This window comes from Megalobrama amblycephala, linkage group LG20 (assembly GCF_018812025.1).
Source record: "Megalobrama amblycephala isolate DHTTF-2021 linkage group LG20, ASM1881202v1, whole genome shotgun sequence".
Lineage (NCBI taxonomy): Eukaryota > Metazoa > Chordata > Actinopteri > Cypriniformes > Xenocyprididae > Megalobrama > Megalobrama amblycephala.
The window spans coordinates 20624186-20638994 of NC_063063.1; the positions used below are offsets into that span (position 1 = coordinate 20624186).

Below are 14809 nucleotides of genomic sequence, written 5' to 3' on the forward strand. Positions count from 1 at the left end.
GTCAAATTAGATATCGGGTACAGTAAGTGTGTGCATTTCTGTCATTTTAGCCATGACTGGGGTCCGCTGGATTGCTCTTCTGTCTTTAAAGTCTCCATCATTTGCTGAGGTTGTTTTGGTTTTCTCCTGTTTAAACATGACAGTGCAAGACTGTCCATATACAGCGTGTCAGGTCTCCATATAGCACTTTCTTTCAATTAGCACTTTGTGTCATGATCAAACCTATAAATAAAACTGTAAATAAAAATAACCAAAAGTGGCTTGATACTTACATCTGTTCCTGATTTAGGACTTGTATCACATTCATGGCCAATGGGTGGAAACCTGAATCCGGATTTGCCCATCAACCAGAAGGTTTTCTGTGTTCCCTTTCCCTAAAAAACACATCAGAGATACGATTAGATGCACAGATAATGCTTCTATTTTTTATTTAATATTTTAATTAGAATTGATAAAAAATATTAATTTATGTCTTAACAATCTTTTTTTTTAAACTCTAAACATGCAGGTATAAATGGAAAAAATATTGCAGATTTTAGTGTGATCTCAGGGGCTGTTTACACGACAACAGCGTTTTGGTCGCCTGAAAACGCAAACTTTTGAAAACGGGTTTCACATTGCAAGTTTTTAAAAACGATACCATTTTCATCTCTGTGTAAACTGCAAAAAACACGAATCTGTGAAAACGGTGACGTCATGCACATGCGTATTACGTGTTTAGTCTATCCACCATTTTTGCCAATGTGAAAATAAGGTATTTCTGTGAATGTGCGAGACTTCCGATTTATTAGCTGCAACAGGGAAATAACGAGAAGAATATCAATGTGCAGTAAACTATAAAAACAAGGTGGATAAGCATGCGCATTTGGCACGAGCGCTCTGCACAAGAATGTGCAGGTACAAACGTAGTCTTCCTTTACAAAGTGACATCGCCAACTACTTGTCTGGCATGCGTAATGCAGCGATTTCAGTCATTTTCGTGGACCAGTGTGAACGGGGATGGTTCTGATAACGCTGTCATCTGTACAAAGAAAAAAACGTTTTAGTACACTGTTGTCGTGTAAACGTACCCTCAGACTTTTGGACTGTATAAAGGGTAGCATTATACAAACCTTTATTTCAATGTCGCCCCTCTCTTCCAGTTCAAAATTTCCGTTCTTGAAGAGAATATCAGCGGTGCTCTGAGAGATGTGGATTCTCAGTGCTGAAAAGGAAAAAACCCCAAAGTATTTCAAAATATTTGTTCCAAAATACAGACAATAGTAGCTAAAAATTAAGAAAAGTCCTTACGAAGACTGTTGCTCTCCATCCTAGAAGCTGTGTTTACTGTATCTCCAAATAAACAGTACCGAGGCATTGTACTACCCACAACTCCAGCAACCACTGGGCCTGTATATGCATATACATATATATATATATCTTACAACATGTATAGCCCACAATACACTTATAATATAGTATACTTGCATACCAGAATTGATCCCAATCCGTAGGGCCAGTTTCTCATTAGGCAGATGCCTAATTTTGAACCTTTTGAGGGCAGAGAGGAAGTGGAGTGCCATAGTAGAGATCTCCTCAGCATGAAGATTACCGTTACTGATAGGCAGCCCACTGGCCACCATATATGCATCCCCTATGGTCTCCACCTACCAGAAAGAAAGTAAGTGTAAATGAACTAAAAAAAAAGATTGAATTGACAGAAATATATGTTCATATGTTTATTCTCACAGCATGTCTGAAACTCATGCAAATGATGAATAATATTGACATAATTCTGCATTCAATCTGAACATTTTTACAAGCATACCAGCCTCTCTGTAGGCCATGAATGGGCACATTTGGTGAGTTTGCTTCATTTACCTTGTAGACATCATATAGCTTGATGATCTCATCGAAAAGACTGTAGAGGTCATTGAGGAGGGTGATCACCTCCAGAGCTGAGCTAATGGAGCACATGGTGGTGAAACCCACAATGTCAGAGAAAAAGATGGTCACCATGTCATAACTTTTAGGCTCCACTGATTTCCCAGCCATTAGTTGATCTGCAATATACCTGTAAGAACACACTGTCAAATTGTCAAAAGCACTGAAATATAATTCTTCCTCCAACCTCATATTATTTCCATCACAAATATTTTGTGACCGAATGCAAAGTTTCTCGAAACGTTTTGCGAGATAAGTACTGAAATATAATTTTTCCTCCCATCTCATTTTTCTCTCATCACCATTTCTCTTTAGGGGCTCTGTAACAATGTGTATCTCAGGTCCTGTACACAGCAAAATCTCCAGAGTTAAATCAACTCTGCTCAGTGTACATATGGTCCCTCTCTAAATAGTGTTAAAATAACACTAAAGCAGAGTTAAAGTTAATGAGATAATTAAGCAATTAATTAAGTGATGATTGTGCATTAGTGATGAACACCTACTGCTAACAAGCAGAATCACTTGAAGAAAAGAAAAACACAAGAACTACAACTGACTTCAGTCACAGCCTTATTACCTGCTTAATTATCTCATTAACTTTAACTCTGCTTCAGTGTTACTTTAACACTATTTAGAGAGGGACCATATGTACTCTGAGCAGAGTTGATTTAACTCTGGAGATTTTACTGTGTACTGTAAACTTGCAGTAAAACCATGTTTTTTTTGTTTTTTTACAGTACAATTGTAAAAACTCCACCAAAACTGCCATTAAAGTACTGTAGATTTTGAAGAAATTTCTGAGAGTGCAGTTAGATACAAGACAAGAAATACTGTGGAATTACTGTGAAAGAAATGTAATTATTAACCTGGAATATACTGTAATTTCACACTATTTTTTTACAGAGTAAGATTACATCCATAACCATTATAATACAATTTGGGAATGTTTTCATGTCAACTACCCATATAAAATATATAATATAACCATCTAGTATGTAACTCTCTCTACATTAACAAAATGTCACTGTCACTGTAAACAGTTTGTTTACCTTGGCAGCATGCTAGATAGAAGCTTATCAGCTCTGCTTTTCTCTGCTGTAAGCTGATTGGTTCTCTCCTCCACTACTTCTTCCAGGTGATTGGCATATTTCTCGAGTTTGCTCACCATGTTGTCCAGGATGTTGGCATGGCTGGTAATTGATAAAACAGCTTAGAATAAATAAAACTAAATATATTTAGGAGCGTCAGGATCATTGGGCAGATAGCTACATAAAACATTCACCTTTCAGGACATGCCTCACGCAGTTGTCTCCTGATACTGGCAAATGGGGGTCTGTGGTCTGGGTTCTCACTCCAGCAGGCCTTTAACAAGGGGATGAGACGTTCGTCACAGATGTCAGCAGACAAGGTTGGTCTTAGGGGCTCCTCGGTCATAGGGGTCCTTAACTGCTTGATTATCTCTAATGAATGTAATATAACACACAATCTGAGAAGGCAAACTTAATCCAGATGGCTAAACAAAACTATGTTTAGTTTCTTAAAAGTGCAGGAAAAAAGACATTTATAGGGTTAAGAAATACAACACAAAAGCATTACCTTTCGGTTCCAGGTGAATGTCATGGTACGGGCCCACCTCTGTACTGTACATCAGCTCTCGCATGATTATGGCAAAGCTAAAGACATCTCCTTTCTGGCTGCCGCTGAAAGGGTAGTAGACTTCTCTCAAAAACTCAGGAGCAATCCAGTACATCTCTTCATACTTTGGATTTTCCAGTGGAATCAGTCTTTGTTTGGTGCCATGTTTGAACTCCCACAGGCCAAAGCCAGAGAGTTTGATCTGCAACCTGCTGTCTACCAAGCATGTACTGGGCCTCAGATTTCCATGAGACTTCAGACTGCTCTTATGTATGTACTCCATGCCCTGTAGAGAACATACCGCAATAAAAGTCTCACAGTGGTAATAAAGCAGACCGGTCTTGTTTCAAATCATTTTTCCTAGTGGATATGCATATTGTTGCTATAAATAAACAAGAAATCTAAAAAATATAATGCAATGAAGGACTTTACATTGAAACACCATACTCACATTAACAATGTCATAGGCAAAGGACAATTTGAACATCCAGTCCAGCTCAATTTCACTGTTCCTAAGAACATCCTGATGTTTCAAAAGCAGAATAACAGATATACTAAGAGTCTGATGATGTGGACATGTTATATATGCTTCAAATATCATTCTAATTAGTCCTGTATGATGGGAATCTTAAAGAATCGAACGGATGAAGAAATACAATTTCTTTGACAAACAATGAGATCATTTCAATAATAAAGATGTTTAAAACAATTCTGTTTCAGAATTTCACTGTATTTTAGAGGCAGCATACATGCAATACAATTGTACTAATGTCACGGTCACGTCATGTTTAGTTTTATTTTCCTGTTCATGTTCTATTTAGTTTCTAGTGTTTTCTTTTTCACAGTTTTTGCCAGAGTTCTCGTTTTTTACTATGGTTTCTGATTAGTGCATTCCTGTAACTTGTTTCTGTTAATTATTATTCTCAATGTATTTAAGCCCTCAGTTTCCTCAGTTCTGTGTTTGTTGTTAAAGGTTATGATGTATGTGTAATAAGTTTCTTTTTTCATTGATCATTCTGCATCACACATCTTCTTTTGTAGTCAACTACACAACATCTGTGACAATTAAACAATAAAGGTGGCAATATAATATACTACAAAATATAAACAATCGGTAACTACGCTATTTAAGTTTTACAGTTAGCTGTAAGTTGTATATATTTCATTTATCAAAAAAGAACCATTTCATTAGTTATTGGTTCAGGGATTGTACTACACTTGTTGAGCTGTATGTTTTGGAATCACTAAAATGAACCGGTTCATAAGAAGCGTTTGTCAGTTTGTTCAACAAGTATCTGATCTGAGTATTTTAGTGCTATGTTCCATTGTCATGAACAATCGGGGCAGAGGAATAGGCCTGCTAGGACCGGTTCCTATAATTTTTTTAATGGAACAGTTCCCAGTCCTACTGTATACACACCTTCAAGCTTCCTTTCTTGCAGTACTGCATGACGATACAGACATTTGGTGGCTCAATACACACACCAAAGAACTGTACCAGGTTCTCATGTTTCATTTCTTTCATCTACAGCAGGAATAAACACAAGTATTAGAGTATTAGCAAAGTGTTGGCCTGTGACCTGTTGAGGTAAAACTGAATCTCTAAAAAAAAATCTGAAATTTTACCATATTGAACTCTGCGATGACAGATGGTTTCTTGACATCAGTAAGGATTTGATTTTTCAAATACTTTATGCCCACCTCGTTTCCCTGCACCATAAGCAAAGAGAGTTGTGTTAGCTGAAATATTTGGGTTAGTGCATTATGTTTTAACACACAATCCAGAATTTGTACCTGAAAAAGTCCAATAGTTGTGTAGGCAGCTTCTTTAGCACTATAGCTGTTTGAGGATAGCATGGACTGAGAGCCACCACTTCCACATTTGCTTGGTGTTGTACTTACAGACAGTGTTTGTGTTCCCTGTAAAACCCAAAATAGTACTCTTATTTTCTGTGTTAATGATCTGTAATTAATATAATGCTTTGTATAGTATATGTACAGTATATTTGCTTAATTTGCTACAAACCCGATTCCAAAAAAGTTGGGACACTGTACAAATTGTGAATAAAAAAGGAATGCAATAATTTACAAATCTCATAAACTTATATTTTATTCACAATACAATATAAATAACATATCAAATGTTGAAAGTGAGACATTTTGAAATATCATGCCAAATATTGGCTCATTTTGGATTTCAGGAGAGCTACACATTCCAAAAAAGTTGGGACAGGTAGCAATAAGAGGCCGGAAAAGTTAAATGTACATATAAGGAAAAGCAACTTATTAGGTCAATTGGCAACATGATTGGGTATAAAAAGAGCCTCTCAGAAGTCAAGATGGGCAGAGGATCACCAATTCCCCCAATGCTGCGGCGAAAAATAGTGGAGCAATATCAGAAAGGAGTTTCTCAGAGAAAAATTGCAAAGAGTTTGAAGTTATCATCATCTATAGTATATAATATCATCCAAAGATTCAGAGAATCTGGAACAATCTCTGTGCATAAGGGTCAAGGCCGGAAAACCATACTGGATGCCCGTGATTTTCAGGCCCTTAGATGGCACTGCATCACATACAGGAATTTGAAGTTCTTTTTGGAAAACTGGGACGCCATGTCATCCGGACTAAAGAGGACAAGGACAACCCAAGTTGTTATCAGCGCTCAGTTCAGAAGCCTGCATCTCTGATGGTATAGGGTTGCATGAGTGCGTGTGGCATGGGCAGCTTACACATCTGGAAAGGCACCATCAATGCTGAAAGGTATATCCAAATTATAGAACAACATATGCTCCCATCCAGACGTCGTCTCTCTCAGGGAAGACCTTGTATTTTCCAACATGACAATGCCAGACCACATACTGCATCAATTACAACATCATGGCTGCATAGAAGGAGGATCCGGGTACTTAAATGGCCAGCCTGCAGTCCAGATCTTTCACCCATAGAAAACATTTGGCGCATCATAAAGAAGAAGATGCGACAAAGAAGACCTAAGACAGTTGAGCAACTAGAAGCCTATATTAGACAAGAATGGGACAACATTCCTATTCCTAAACTTGAGCAACTTGTCCCCAGACGTTTGCAGACTGTTATAAAAAGAAGAGGGGATGCCACACAGTGGTAAACATGGCCTTGTCCCAACTTTTTTGAAATGTGTTGATGCCATGAAATTTAAAATCAACTTATTTTTCCCTTAAAATTATACATTTTCTCAGTTTAAACATTTGATATGTCATCTATGTTTTATTCTGAACAAAATATTGAAATTTGAAACTTCCACATCATTGCATTCAGTTTTTATTCACAATTTGTGCAGTGTCCCAACTTTTTTGGAATCGGGTTTGTAAAAAAACACCAGCTTAGAGTGGGTTAGAACAGTATGCGGGTTAGAACAGTATGCCGGTCAAGGATGGTTTATGCCACATTCAGATTTTACATCTACATTGATGGTTAGAATTGCTAGTTGGTTTGGTACTGGTTTAGATGGAGGTTTAGATTATTGTTAAAAATAAAACAAAAACTAAATGAAAAGTTTAGTTAATGAAGTTTTCATTAACTAAAAACAGAATTATAAAAATTGATAGTAAACTGAAGTACATTTTCATGGAAATACTAACTAAAATAAAATAGAAATTACCAAAAACATATTCAACATAATTATATTATTATTAACACAACGAATTTGACCGTCCAAAATTATTAAAGGTGCAGTAAGTGATTTCTGAGAAACACTGTTGATATTTGAAATCAACACCCAAACAAACACACCCAGCCCAAAAGAAACACACCCCTCCCTTCATTGCTCCACCCACAAAAAAACAAACAAACACGCTATGCAACACAGGCAACAACTAATAGCTGGTGAATCAGATTTTCCTGTTACTATAGCTAATATTACAACAACTGCATATGTTACTTGCATATCGAGTAAAAACAAAGCAACCTCTGCATCCATTTTTAGGCCTTACCGATTTTTTAAGATCAAGTTGTCCTAGCTCTTGCCTGATCTTTTCCCAATTATATTTATCTGACCTTTTCTTCTTTGGTAATATCTCAGCCATCTCTTTCTACAGTCTTTCTACAAATGTCCCGCTTGCTCACTCTCTCTCCTCCCCCATCATGAGCGTATACGCCCCTATTGCTGATTGGCTACGAGAGTGCTATGGTTTTGTGGTGATCGGTCTGATCCACATTTCTCAGAAATCGCTTGCTGCACCTTTAAAATAAAATAAAAATTGAAATACAGTAAAAGTAAAAAAGAGAAACAAAAAATATACTAAATTGAAAATAAATGTTCATCTTACTTTGGGTTCTCTGAGGATAGTTATGTCGCAGTAGTCGATAAGCCACCAGTTGGACTCTTCCAGGCGGGACTGAAGACGGATCTTCTGTAGAGTCAGCAAAGTGATCAAAGCCACTGCTGCCACTCCTAGGACAGGCAAAGCCACCAGCAGAACCAGAAGAGATATCTCTGGAATCAAGTGACAAGACATGATGTAATTTCAAATACATTAGAAGTGTATAGAAATCTAGCAAATCTACCACCAAGCCATGTTCATTTTACCATTTTCTAACCATTCACAGAGCTCATTATCGAAACCACAGGCCGGATTATCTGGTGGAGGTTTTCCATTTTGCCAAACTATGTTAGAAAACATTGATGTGGGTCTGCAAAACATTTTCCATACAGTCAGAGGTTCAGTGTTGAGCATCAGCAATACTATCATATGGATCATTTTGATCTTACTTGATCGCTTTTGTATGGCTGTCAAAGTCCAAAACCGAGACAAATTTAATGATATTTTCTGTTTGTTGCAGGTCATATACTGAATAGTCAAGGTTCCTCTCTCCATGTTCATCGAAATGAACCAGACCTGAAGCCCCTGTTGAAAAAATAATTCTTTTGGTTATTTACAATCAATATAGGAAAAATAAGAGGCTGTACAAACTTGCATTTGTGACAGAATTACCATAAAACCTAATGCTGGTCCTGTCCCTGAGCTTCTGGAGAATCTCTCGTCCGTGACGGACATCTTTACCATTTTTAAAGGCTTCTTTAAGGCCCATGGCGTAAAGTAGAACAGCATCATGTAAATATGCAGCGTATGAGCTTACCTAAAACATCAAATACAGAATATGAAATGAATTCAAATGTGATTCAATTATGGGAGACAAAAAATAAGATTTTTTTTCTCATCAAATATTCTCACCTCTTTTTCCGAGGACAGGTTGCTATAGAAAGGAGCCCCTTTCAATCTCTCATAAGCCTGACCGAAAAAGTCATAGTAGTCATACCCTTCATAGGATTTTTGAGCGAGTACAAACACCATGTCAAAAGCCTTCAGCATTGTTTTATTATTGACACCCACTGCAGACTTCCACAGGTTGTCCTAATGGGGAAAAAAGCGAGAGTAGGTATCTATGTAGGTAAAAGAGAATTGTCACAATCTAGTTCACATTAAAATGACTTTCAAATGTCATATATGACCAACAAAAAGTGTCAAATGGACAAATGTACACTGTTTAGGCACAGAAATGTTTTATGTCCACCAGTTCAATATATGTCTGAATTACATACACTGTTTAATTAATTATAGTGACATCAAGTCAACACGTTTTGGAGAAAAATTCTTTCTTAGGCACAGAAAGGCATGGGTGTGACCGGAGCTAGTAGTTACCATTTTACTCCAGTGAATATTTATCAAGATATTAATTTTTGAAATTCAGTTTCATTATTGATACATACATTTTCTACAAAAGAAGATTGAGCATTTTCATTGTTATTGCCCAGAAATAAATATTCGAATCATTGACCTTTTGTGAGCTTTTTCGCTTACCCAGCTAACAAAAATACGTTCTAAGAACATTTTGCTAACACTGCCACTAAGTTATGAAAATGTTATTTCTGAATATTCTCTGAATGTTCAAAACATCCAGTTTTTTAAAGACGTTTTTTCTTGGTTATGTGGAAACATTCCATTTTCAAAACATTATGGGAACGTTACTTTTGAATGTTCTCTAAACATTCTGAAACAAGGAGTAACATTTAAAAAACTGTTAGATGAACACCAACTAAAACATTTAAAAAAAAAAACGTTCCATGAATGATGTATAGATAATGTTTTTGTGCTAACATTTTGATAACATTATTAAAAATAACTTTGAACAAACTTTTTATTGATGTTACAGGAAGAATGTTTGTTCAGAAATTTGACAGAACCTTGCCAGAACGTTAGCTAGAGTTCTGATAATGTTCCCTGTACCCTCAAGTTATAAGAAAAGTAATATTAGAAAACAATCCACCAAAAAGTCCTCATTTACAAAAGTTTTGAACCAAGTATTTGAAATAAAATAGTGCATTGTTATTTAAATTTTTTACAGGGATTTTACAGGTTTTTTTTATTTTTAACCTTTAATTTTTTTTTTTTTTTGCCATGATTTAACCCTCTGGCCCTCTTTGTTTAGGGGTCACACTTAGCTCATTTGCGGTCAAAAAGTGACTGAAGCCTTGAAATGTAACTTTTCATTTCCAAGAAAACCATTGTAATAATATATTTTCATTCAATAATATTTTTTGATCATTATTTAGAATTTTGATGGGAGTTTATGGTACTATGCAATATTTATAGAATTTTTATGAGCTTTTTATATATATATATATTTTTAATAATTTTTAATTTAAAGCAGTATTCAATGTTAAAATAGAGACAAGGCATTTGAAATCCAATTTGGGAAGGCAGATAAGTGCCATCTGATGGGAATAAAAAAAGAAAAACTTATGTAATGCCATGGCTTATAAATTCTCTAGAGGTTTTTAGACATAAAAACTTATTTTTATTAAGTTGTTGATTTGGATTTATACTTAGACATTCTCAAAGAAAATTTTTGTTAAGGTTTAGATTTTTTTTGTTTGAAATGTTGATTTGAAGTGTCAGTTTTTGCATTAATTTGAAGTTAAACCTGAACACAGAGGAGGACACTTTGCTACACATAATATCAAACTTCAACAAAAATGTAACAATGTTGTGTAATGTGTCTATTTTGCACACTTGATATTTTAGAGCGTCACCAGTTCAATGCTGTGCACTTTTTCTGCAAAGTTGCTGATTTGTAGTTTGTGCCACCAAAAGATTCTCTAAATTTTCAGATTTTTTTGTATTTCTCATTCATTTGCAATGTCTGTCATTTTTGACTGTGAAAGGAGCCAAGACGTGTGACTTTTTTTCCCAACCATTTAACATATCCAAATCATGTCCATGATTTTTTTGTGTGTTCACATAGCTAATGTGACAAAAGTCACCAAGTGTCATCCCATTCCACTAAAGCAAAAAAATGTAAAATCTCAAAACGTAAAAATTTTCGGTCATTTCTGACTGAAGAGGCACATATTATACATTCAGTCAGTAACCAATTACTCACCACTTTGCCACTGACCTCAAACTGCTGAACGAGAAGGAAAACATACTCTCCATTCATCAGGCCTTGTTTCTCAGCTTCTATCATCAGAGATATGGAGTCTTCAGCATTGGCGAGCACAACCACCACTAGAATGAATGGAATCACACTAACATCTTATAACCTCTTCGAAAAATTATATAGTCTTAAAGCCTTACTTTCAGTGCAGCAATGTTATGCACATGCAAAAGCTGTACATTGTAATCACACAGCAGATCATATTTTAAATCAAAGGGATGCCCAACATATCCTGCACTATAGGGAATGGGGCTTGAGAACGATGCACATTTATCAAGGACTTTGATATTGTAACAGTTAAACTCACTCATCTTATGCCAAGTAATAGCTTCAAGAGTAACAAGCCACGAGGACATAAGGGCAAGATGCATTTGTGATCTTACACGTTTTACTGTGTAAACTCCACCCAGATATAGTAAGAGTTAAAAGATAAGGACTACTATTGACTTACCTCTTGCAACCTTAGAGATGATTTGCAGGTTTCTCTGTGCAAGTTCTGGGTCACTGGAATCAAACTTGATGCTAGCTGTCACTGTTACTTTGGCCTTGAGTTGCTTTTCCACAGACTTCCAAAGAGCGTCAACACTGTCCCATGTATTTGTATCCGCACAACCTCCGATTATACCAACATGCTTCCATCCAAAAAATTCCAGTGTTTTAAGCAGGATTTCTCCAAACCTTTTAATGGGAGGTACAATTTTTATATAGGTATCATACACCAGAAGGTTATCCATTTTTGGTGTCTGGCCAACAAAGCCAAACATGGGAATGTTCCATGTGGATGCTATGAGCCCAGTGACCTAGGGAACATAAGCATAAACATTATTAAAGGTAGGCAATGTTTTTCTTTCTTCACATCCTGATATTAATCACTAATAAAAGTTGTCTAAATATTAAAAAAGTACTTCTGTAGAAGTCTCAGGACCAAAAAAAAAAAAAAAAAATGCATGTCTAATCATTGCATTCGATCCGAATTCAATGATAGGATGTCCAACCTGCCTGTCAACGTATTTCCATACCTCCGCGCATCCGGCTCGCGCAGACGTCACCAGCGCGTTTCATGAGGCTACGCAGTCACCGAGCACCGAAAACAAACTGCAGCCACCTTTTACAGTTCCTCCTGAACCAAAACAGTGAGCTTGTGCTGCTTTCACGCCATGTCGTAACCATAATTACAAAGTGGCAACTCGTGACGTTCTACCAAACTCCCTAGTCTTTGGTTCTACCCGGAACGTCCTCATAATCGGATTTATGCATTTCTATGGCAACAGTATCAAATGACTCTGCAAGTACAAGACAGAGCTCTGTAAGTTGTTTATGTTCATTATTGTTGTCATGTTATGCTTTGAGGCTTGAGGTAATTTAACGCAGTCTCTCATGACGTTTTGCAGACTTTGCTCTGATTGTGCGCGTTCATGGCTGCGTCCGAAAACAGCTGACTTGCTGACTTTGCAAGCAGCATTTGCGCACGAAGGCACCTCACGAAATTGATTTCGGACAGACTTCTGAGGCAGCGAAACAGAGCGAGCTTTGTGGATAACCAAGTAAATATTTAATTACTACATTAGTAATTTCTCACTAGAAATGACATGAGAAGTGGAAACATTTGGTCAACACAAACTGACCACCAACCGCAACTTTCAGACGCCATCTTTCTTTTTCTAGCACAACTGTCACCGAATGGAACACATAGGATTGTGGGATATCAAAGCCAAGGAATACATCTATGCTGCCTGCCTTCAAAAATCAATCTGATGAAGCTATCTCGGGAGATGGAAAGTGATGCTACCATTGGATTCGGACCTGCCTTGATGCCTTCCTACCTTGGAATGCGTCCTCAGAAGGCAGCATTTTTAAATTTTCGGATGCTGCAGCCCATGTGTTTTTTGGAGAAGGTGTGAATTTGGGAAGCGCTGTGAAAGGAGGGTGGGATCTTATGATTTCAAAACTAGCTAGCTATTGCTAGCCTCTCATACCTTTTAATATATGAAAAATGTTAAAATATTTTACAGGCCTACAATTATGTTTATAAATATAATATAAATATGTTATAAATATGTTTACATGCATATTATATCATTTTAAGAATTGGGACAATTTTAAAGCAATTTAGGCTGTTAAGTAATTTTAAAAGTCTGGTAAAATATTCAATTCGATTCTGTGTATGTTTTAAAGCATCTTTACAGATATTTATTGTAGAAAATATTTAATGTATAAAAAAAATTCTGGCGAAATATGTTTTTTTTTTTTTTTTTGCCTTCCGCGACCTTGAACTAAGTGTCAAAAATTATCTTTACATATTTTTTAATAAATGAGAACGAGAGAAAAATTTTAAAGCGAATGCAAATTAGAATCCTCTCATCTCATTTTTTCATTTTTTGTCCCCTAATGGGCTCTGTAGTTTTGTGATATATTTGTAATATGTAACTATAATTTAGTTACTTAATGATATTACATGTCAGTAATGCTTTATCGATGTATCCTGTCCATCTGAAATTCATCACATTCACAATGGAAAGCTCCCAAGCAGTTACGGTCACCATGATTTTGCCAACTAAGACTTTGTTGATCCTAGAACAACATTCCTGTCCAAAAAATTAGTCCTATCCCTATCCTGGTCCCTAAACCTTACTCAACTTAAATCCCCAAAATCCCTCAAATCAGAGGGAAATGATTACTGATGTAGAAGCACCTAACCCTTGTTGTAAGCCTACTTGATATAAACTGTAACTTGTCTCTCAAATCTGATTGGTTGATTAGAATGTTGTTCCAGGATCAAAAAAACATGTTAATCCAGGAACATGCTGTTCTTGGTGAAATCTCTCTGAGGAAGGTGACTGTTCATGACCGTACTTGGCGATAGGTGAAAACCAACTAATCTAATCTAACATTTAGCACCTAATGTTTCAAAACACAAAAGCCTGATAAAAAAAATAATAATAATCACACTTTAATAATAATTAATAATAAGTACAATTACAGTTTCTGTCATTTACCTGTATTAAATGGCAAAATAAATAAGACACTTACTTCAGCCTCCTCAGGACAGGGTGGGCCAAATAACGCTGACACATTTTGTTCCATTACTTGATCGATGAAGGTCCGAAGTGAAATTTTTGCGTTACAGTCTGTGTCCATGTATACGAAGTCAAAGGTGAAATTTCCACTGAGAGAGGGATTTGCGTTGATCTTGTCTATGGCTATTTGCATTGCAGACCCCAACCTAAGCAAACTGAAAGGGTAGGAAATGTTCCGAGGAGCTTGGAGCCCAACCGTAAACTTATACGGGGTTGATTTGTTGCAAATAACAGAGTTTGTAAGAGCTGAAAAAGAAACAAAAATCAGCACCCACCATTTTGTGGTTCCACTTACGTCTGTCATCCTACCTGGATAAAACTAAGTCAAATTGATCGGCTTTCAGACATACAGGGAGATTTAAATGGACCTTGTCTTCCCTGGGGAAATTAATTCTAATCAAGGGTTTCTCTGGAGAAAGAGCACTTAGCACCTATAGTGCAAGTTCTCAGCCAATTTTCACTAGTATGGCTGCCATTAAAGCAAAATGTAATGAAAAATACATATAAACATTTTTAACATGTTTTAAAAATGCAGTCTTTAATGTTTAAGTACAAGTAAGAGGTCACAGACTAAATGTGGAAAGCAGAGAGAGGTATTGCATGCAGATCTGTACATTTTCCTTTTTGAGAGTGTGTATATCACTTCAACTGTGACCTAAATTAGACTTCAATCGACAAGACTCAAATCTGCAGAGGCCTTG

General features: G+C 36.3%; 2 protein-coding genes across 7 annotated transcripts in view; one reads left to right on the forward strand and one right to left on the reverse strand.

Annotated features, from left to right (window-relative positions):
- gucy2g (guanylate cyclase 2g) lies at nt 1–14593 on the reverse strand. Of its 5 annotated transcripts, none has more exons than XM_048170483.1 (21): nt 14062–14593; nt 11483–11831; nt 10978–11102; nt 8769–8948; nt 8529–8673; nt 8306–8441; nt 8123–8226; nt 7863–8029; nt 5353–5478; nt 5185–5268; nt 4979–5083; nt 4010–4081; nt 3520–3844; nt 3206–3383; nt 2973–3113; nt 1861–2053; nt 1472–1646; nt 1291–1389; nt 1113–1204; nt 273–374; nt 1–150 (listed from the first exon to the last, which is right to left on the reverse strand). In XM_048170483.1, exons 1-21 carry the CDS (start codon nt 14410–14412, stop codon nt 7–9), a joined length of 3393 nt encoding a protein of 1130 aa, XP_048026440.1. In that variant the 5' UTR covers nt 14413–14593; the 3' UTR covers nt 1–6. The 5 variants fall into 5 exon arrangements, with proteins under 5 accessions (XP_048026440.1, XP_048026437.1, XP_048026438.1 ...); XM_048170480.1 differs by lacking the exon at nt 14062–14593 and adding an exon at nt 12855–13349; XM_048170481.1 differs by lacking the exon at nt 14062–14593 and adding an exon at nt 12657–12708 and having other exon boundaries at nt 10993–11102.
- The window catches only part of acsl5 (acyl-CoA synthetase long chain family member 5), a 15508-nt gene continuing 12747 nt past the window's right edge, over nt 12049–14809 (forward strand). Inside the window, exon 1 of one of the 2 annotated variants that reach the window (XM_048170485.1) lies at nt 12049–12337. The gene's annotated coding sequence lies outside the window, so the exon portion shown is untranslated. Of the gene's footprint in view, nt 12338–12805; nt 12927–14809 lie in introns of those variants that run through there. The other variant, XM_048170484.1, reaches the window with a different exon arrangement.

Coding starts and splice junctions, on each gene's coding strand:
- gucy2g (XM_048170483.1), bottom strand. CDS start 14,412: ATGACAGACGTAAGTGGAACCACAAAATGGTGGGTGCTGATTTTTGTT. Junction 1,205..1,290: donor GATGGAGAGCAACAGTCTTC/GTAAGGACTTTT, acceptor TTTCCTTTTCAG/CACTGAGAATCCACATCTCT. Junction 151..272: donor GTCCTAAATCAGGAACAGAT/GTAAGTATCAAG, acceptor GTATATGGACAG/TCTTGCACTGTCATGTTTAA.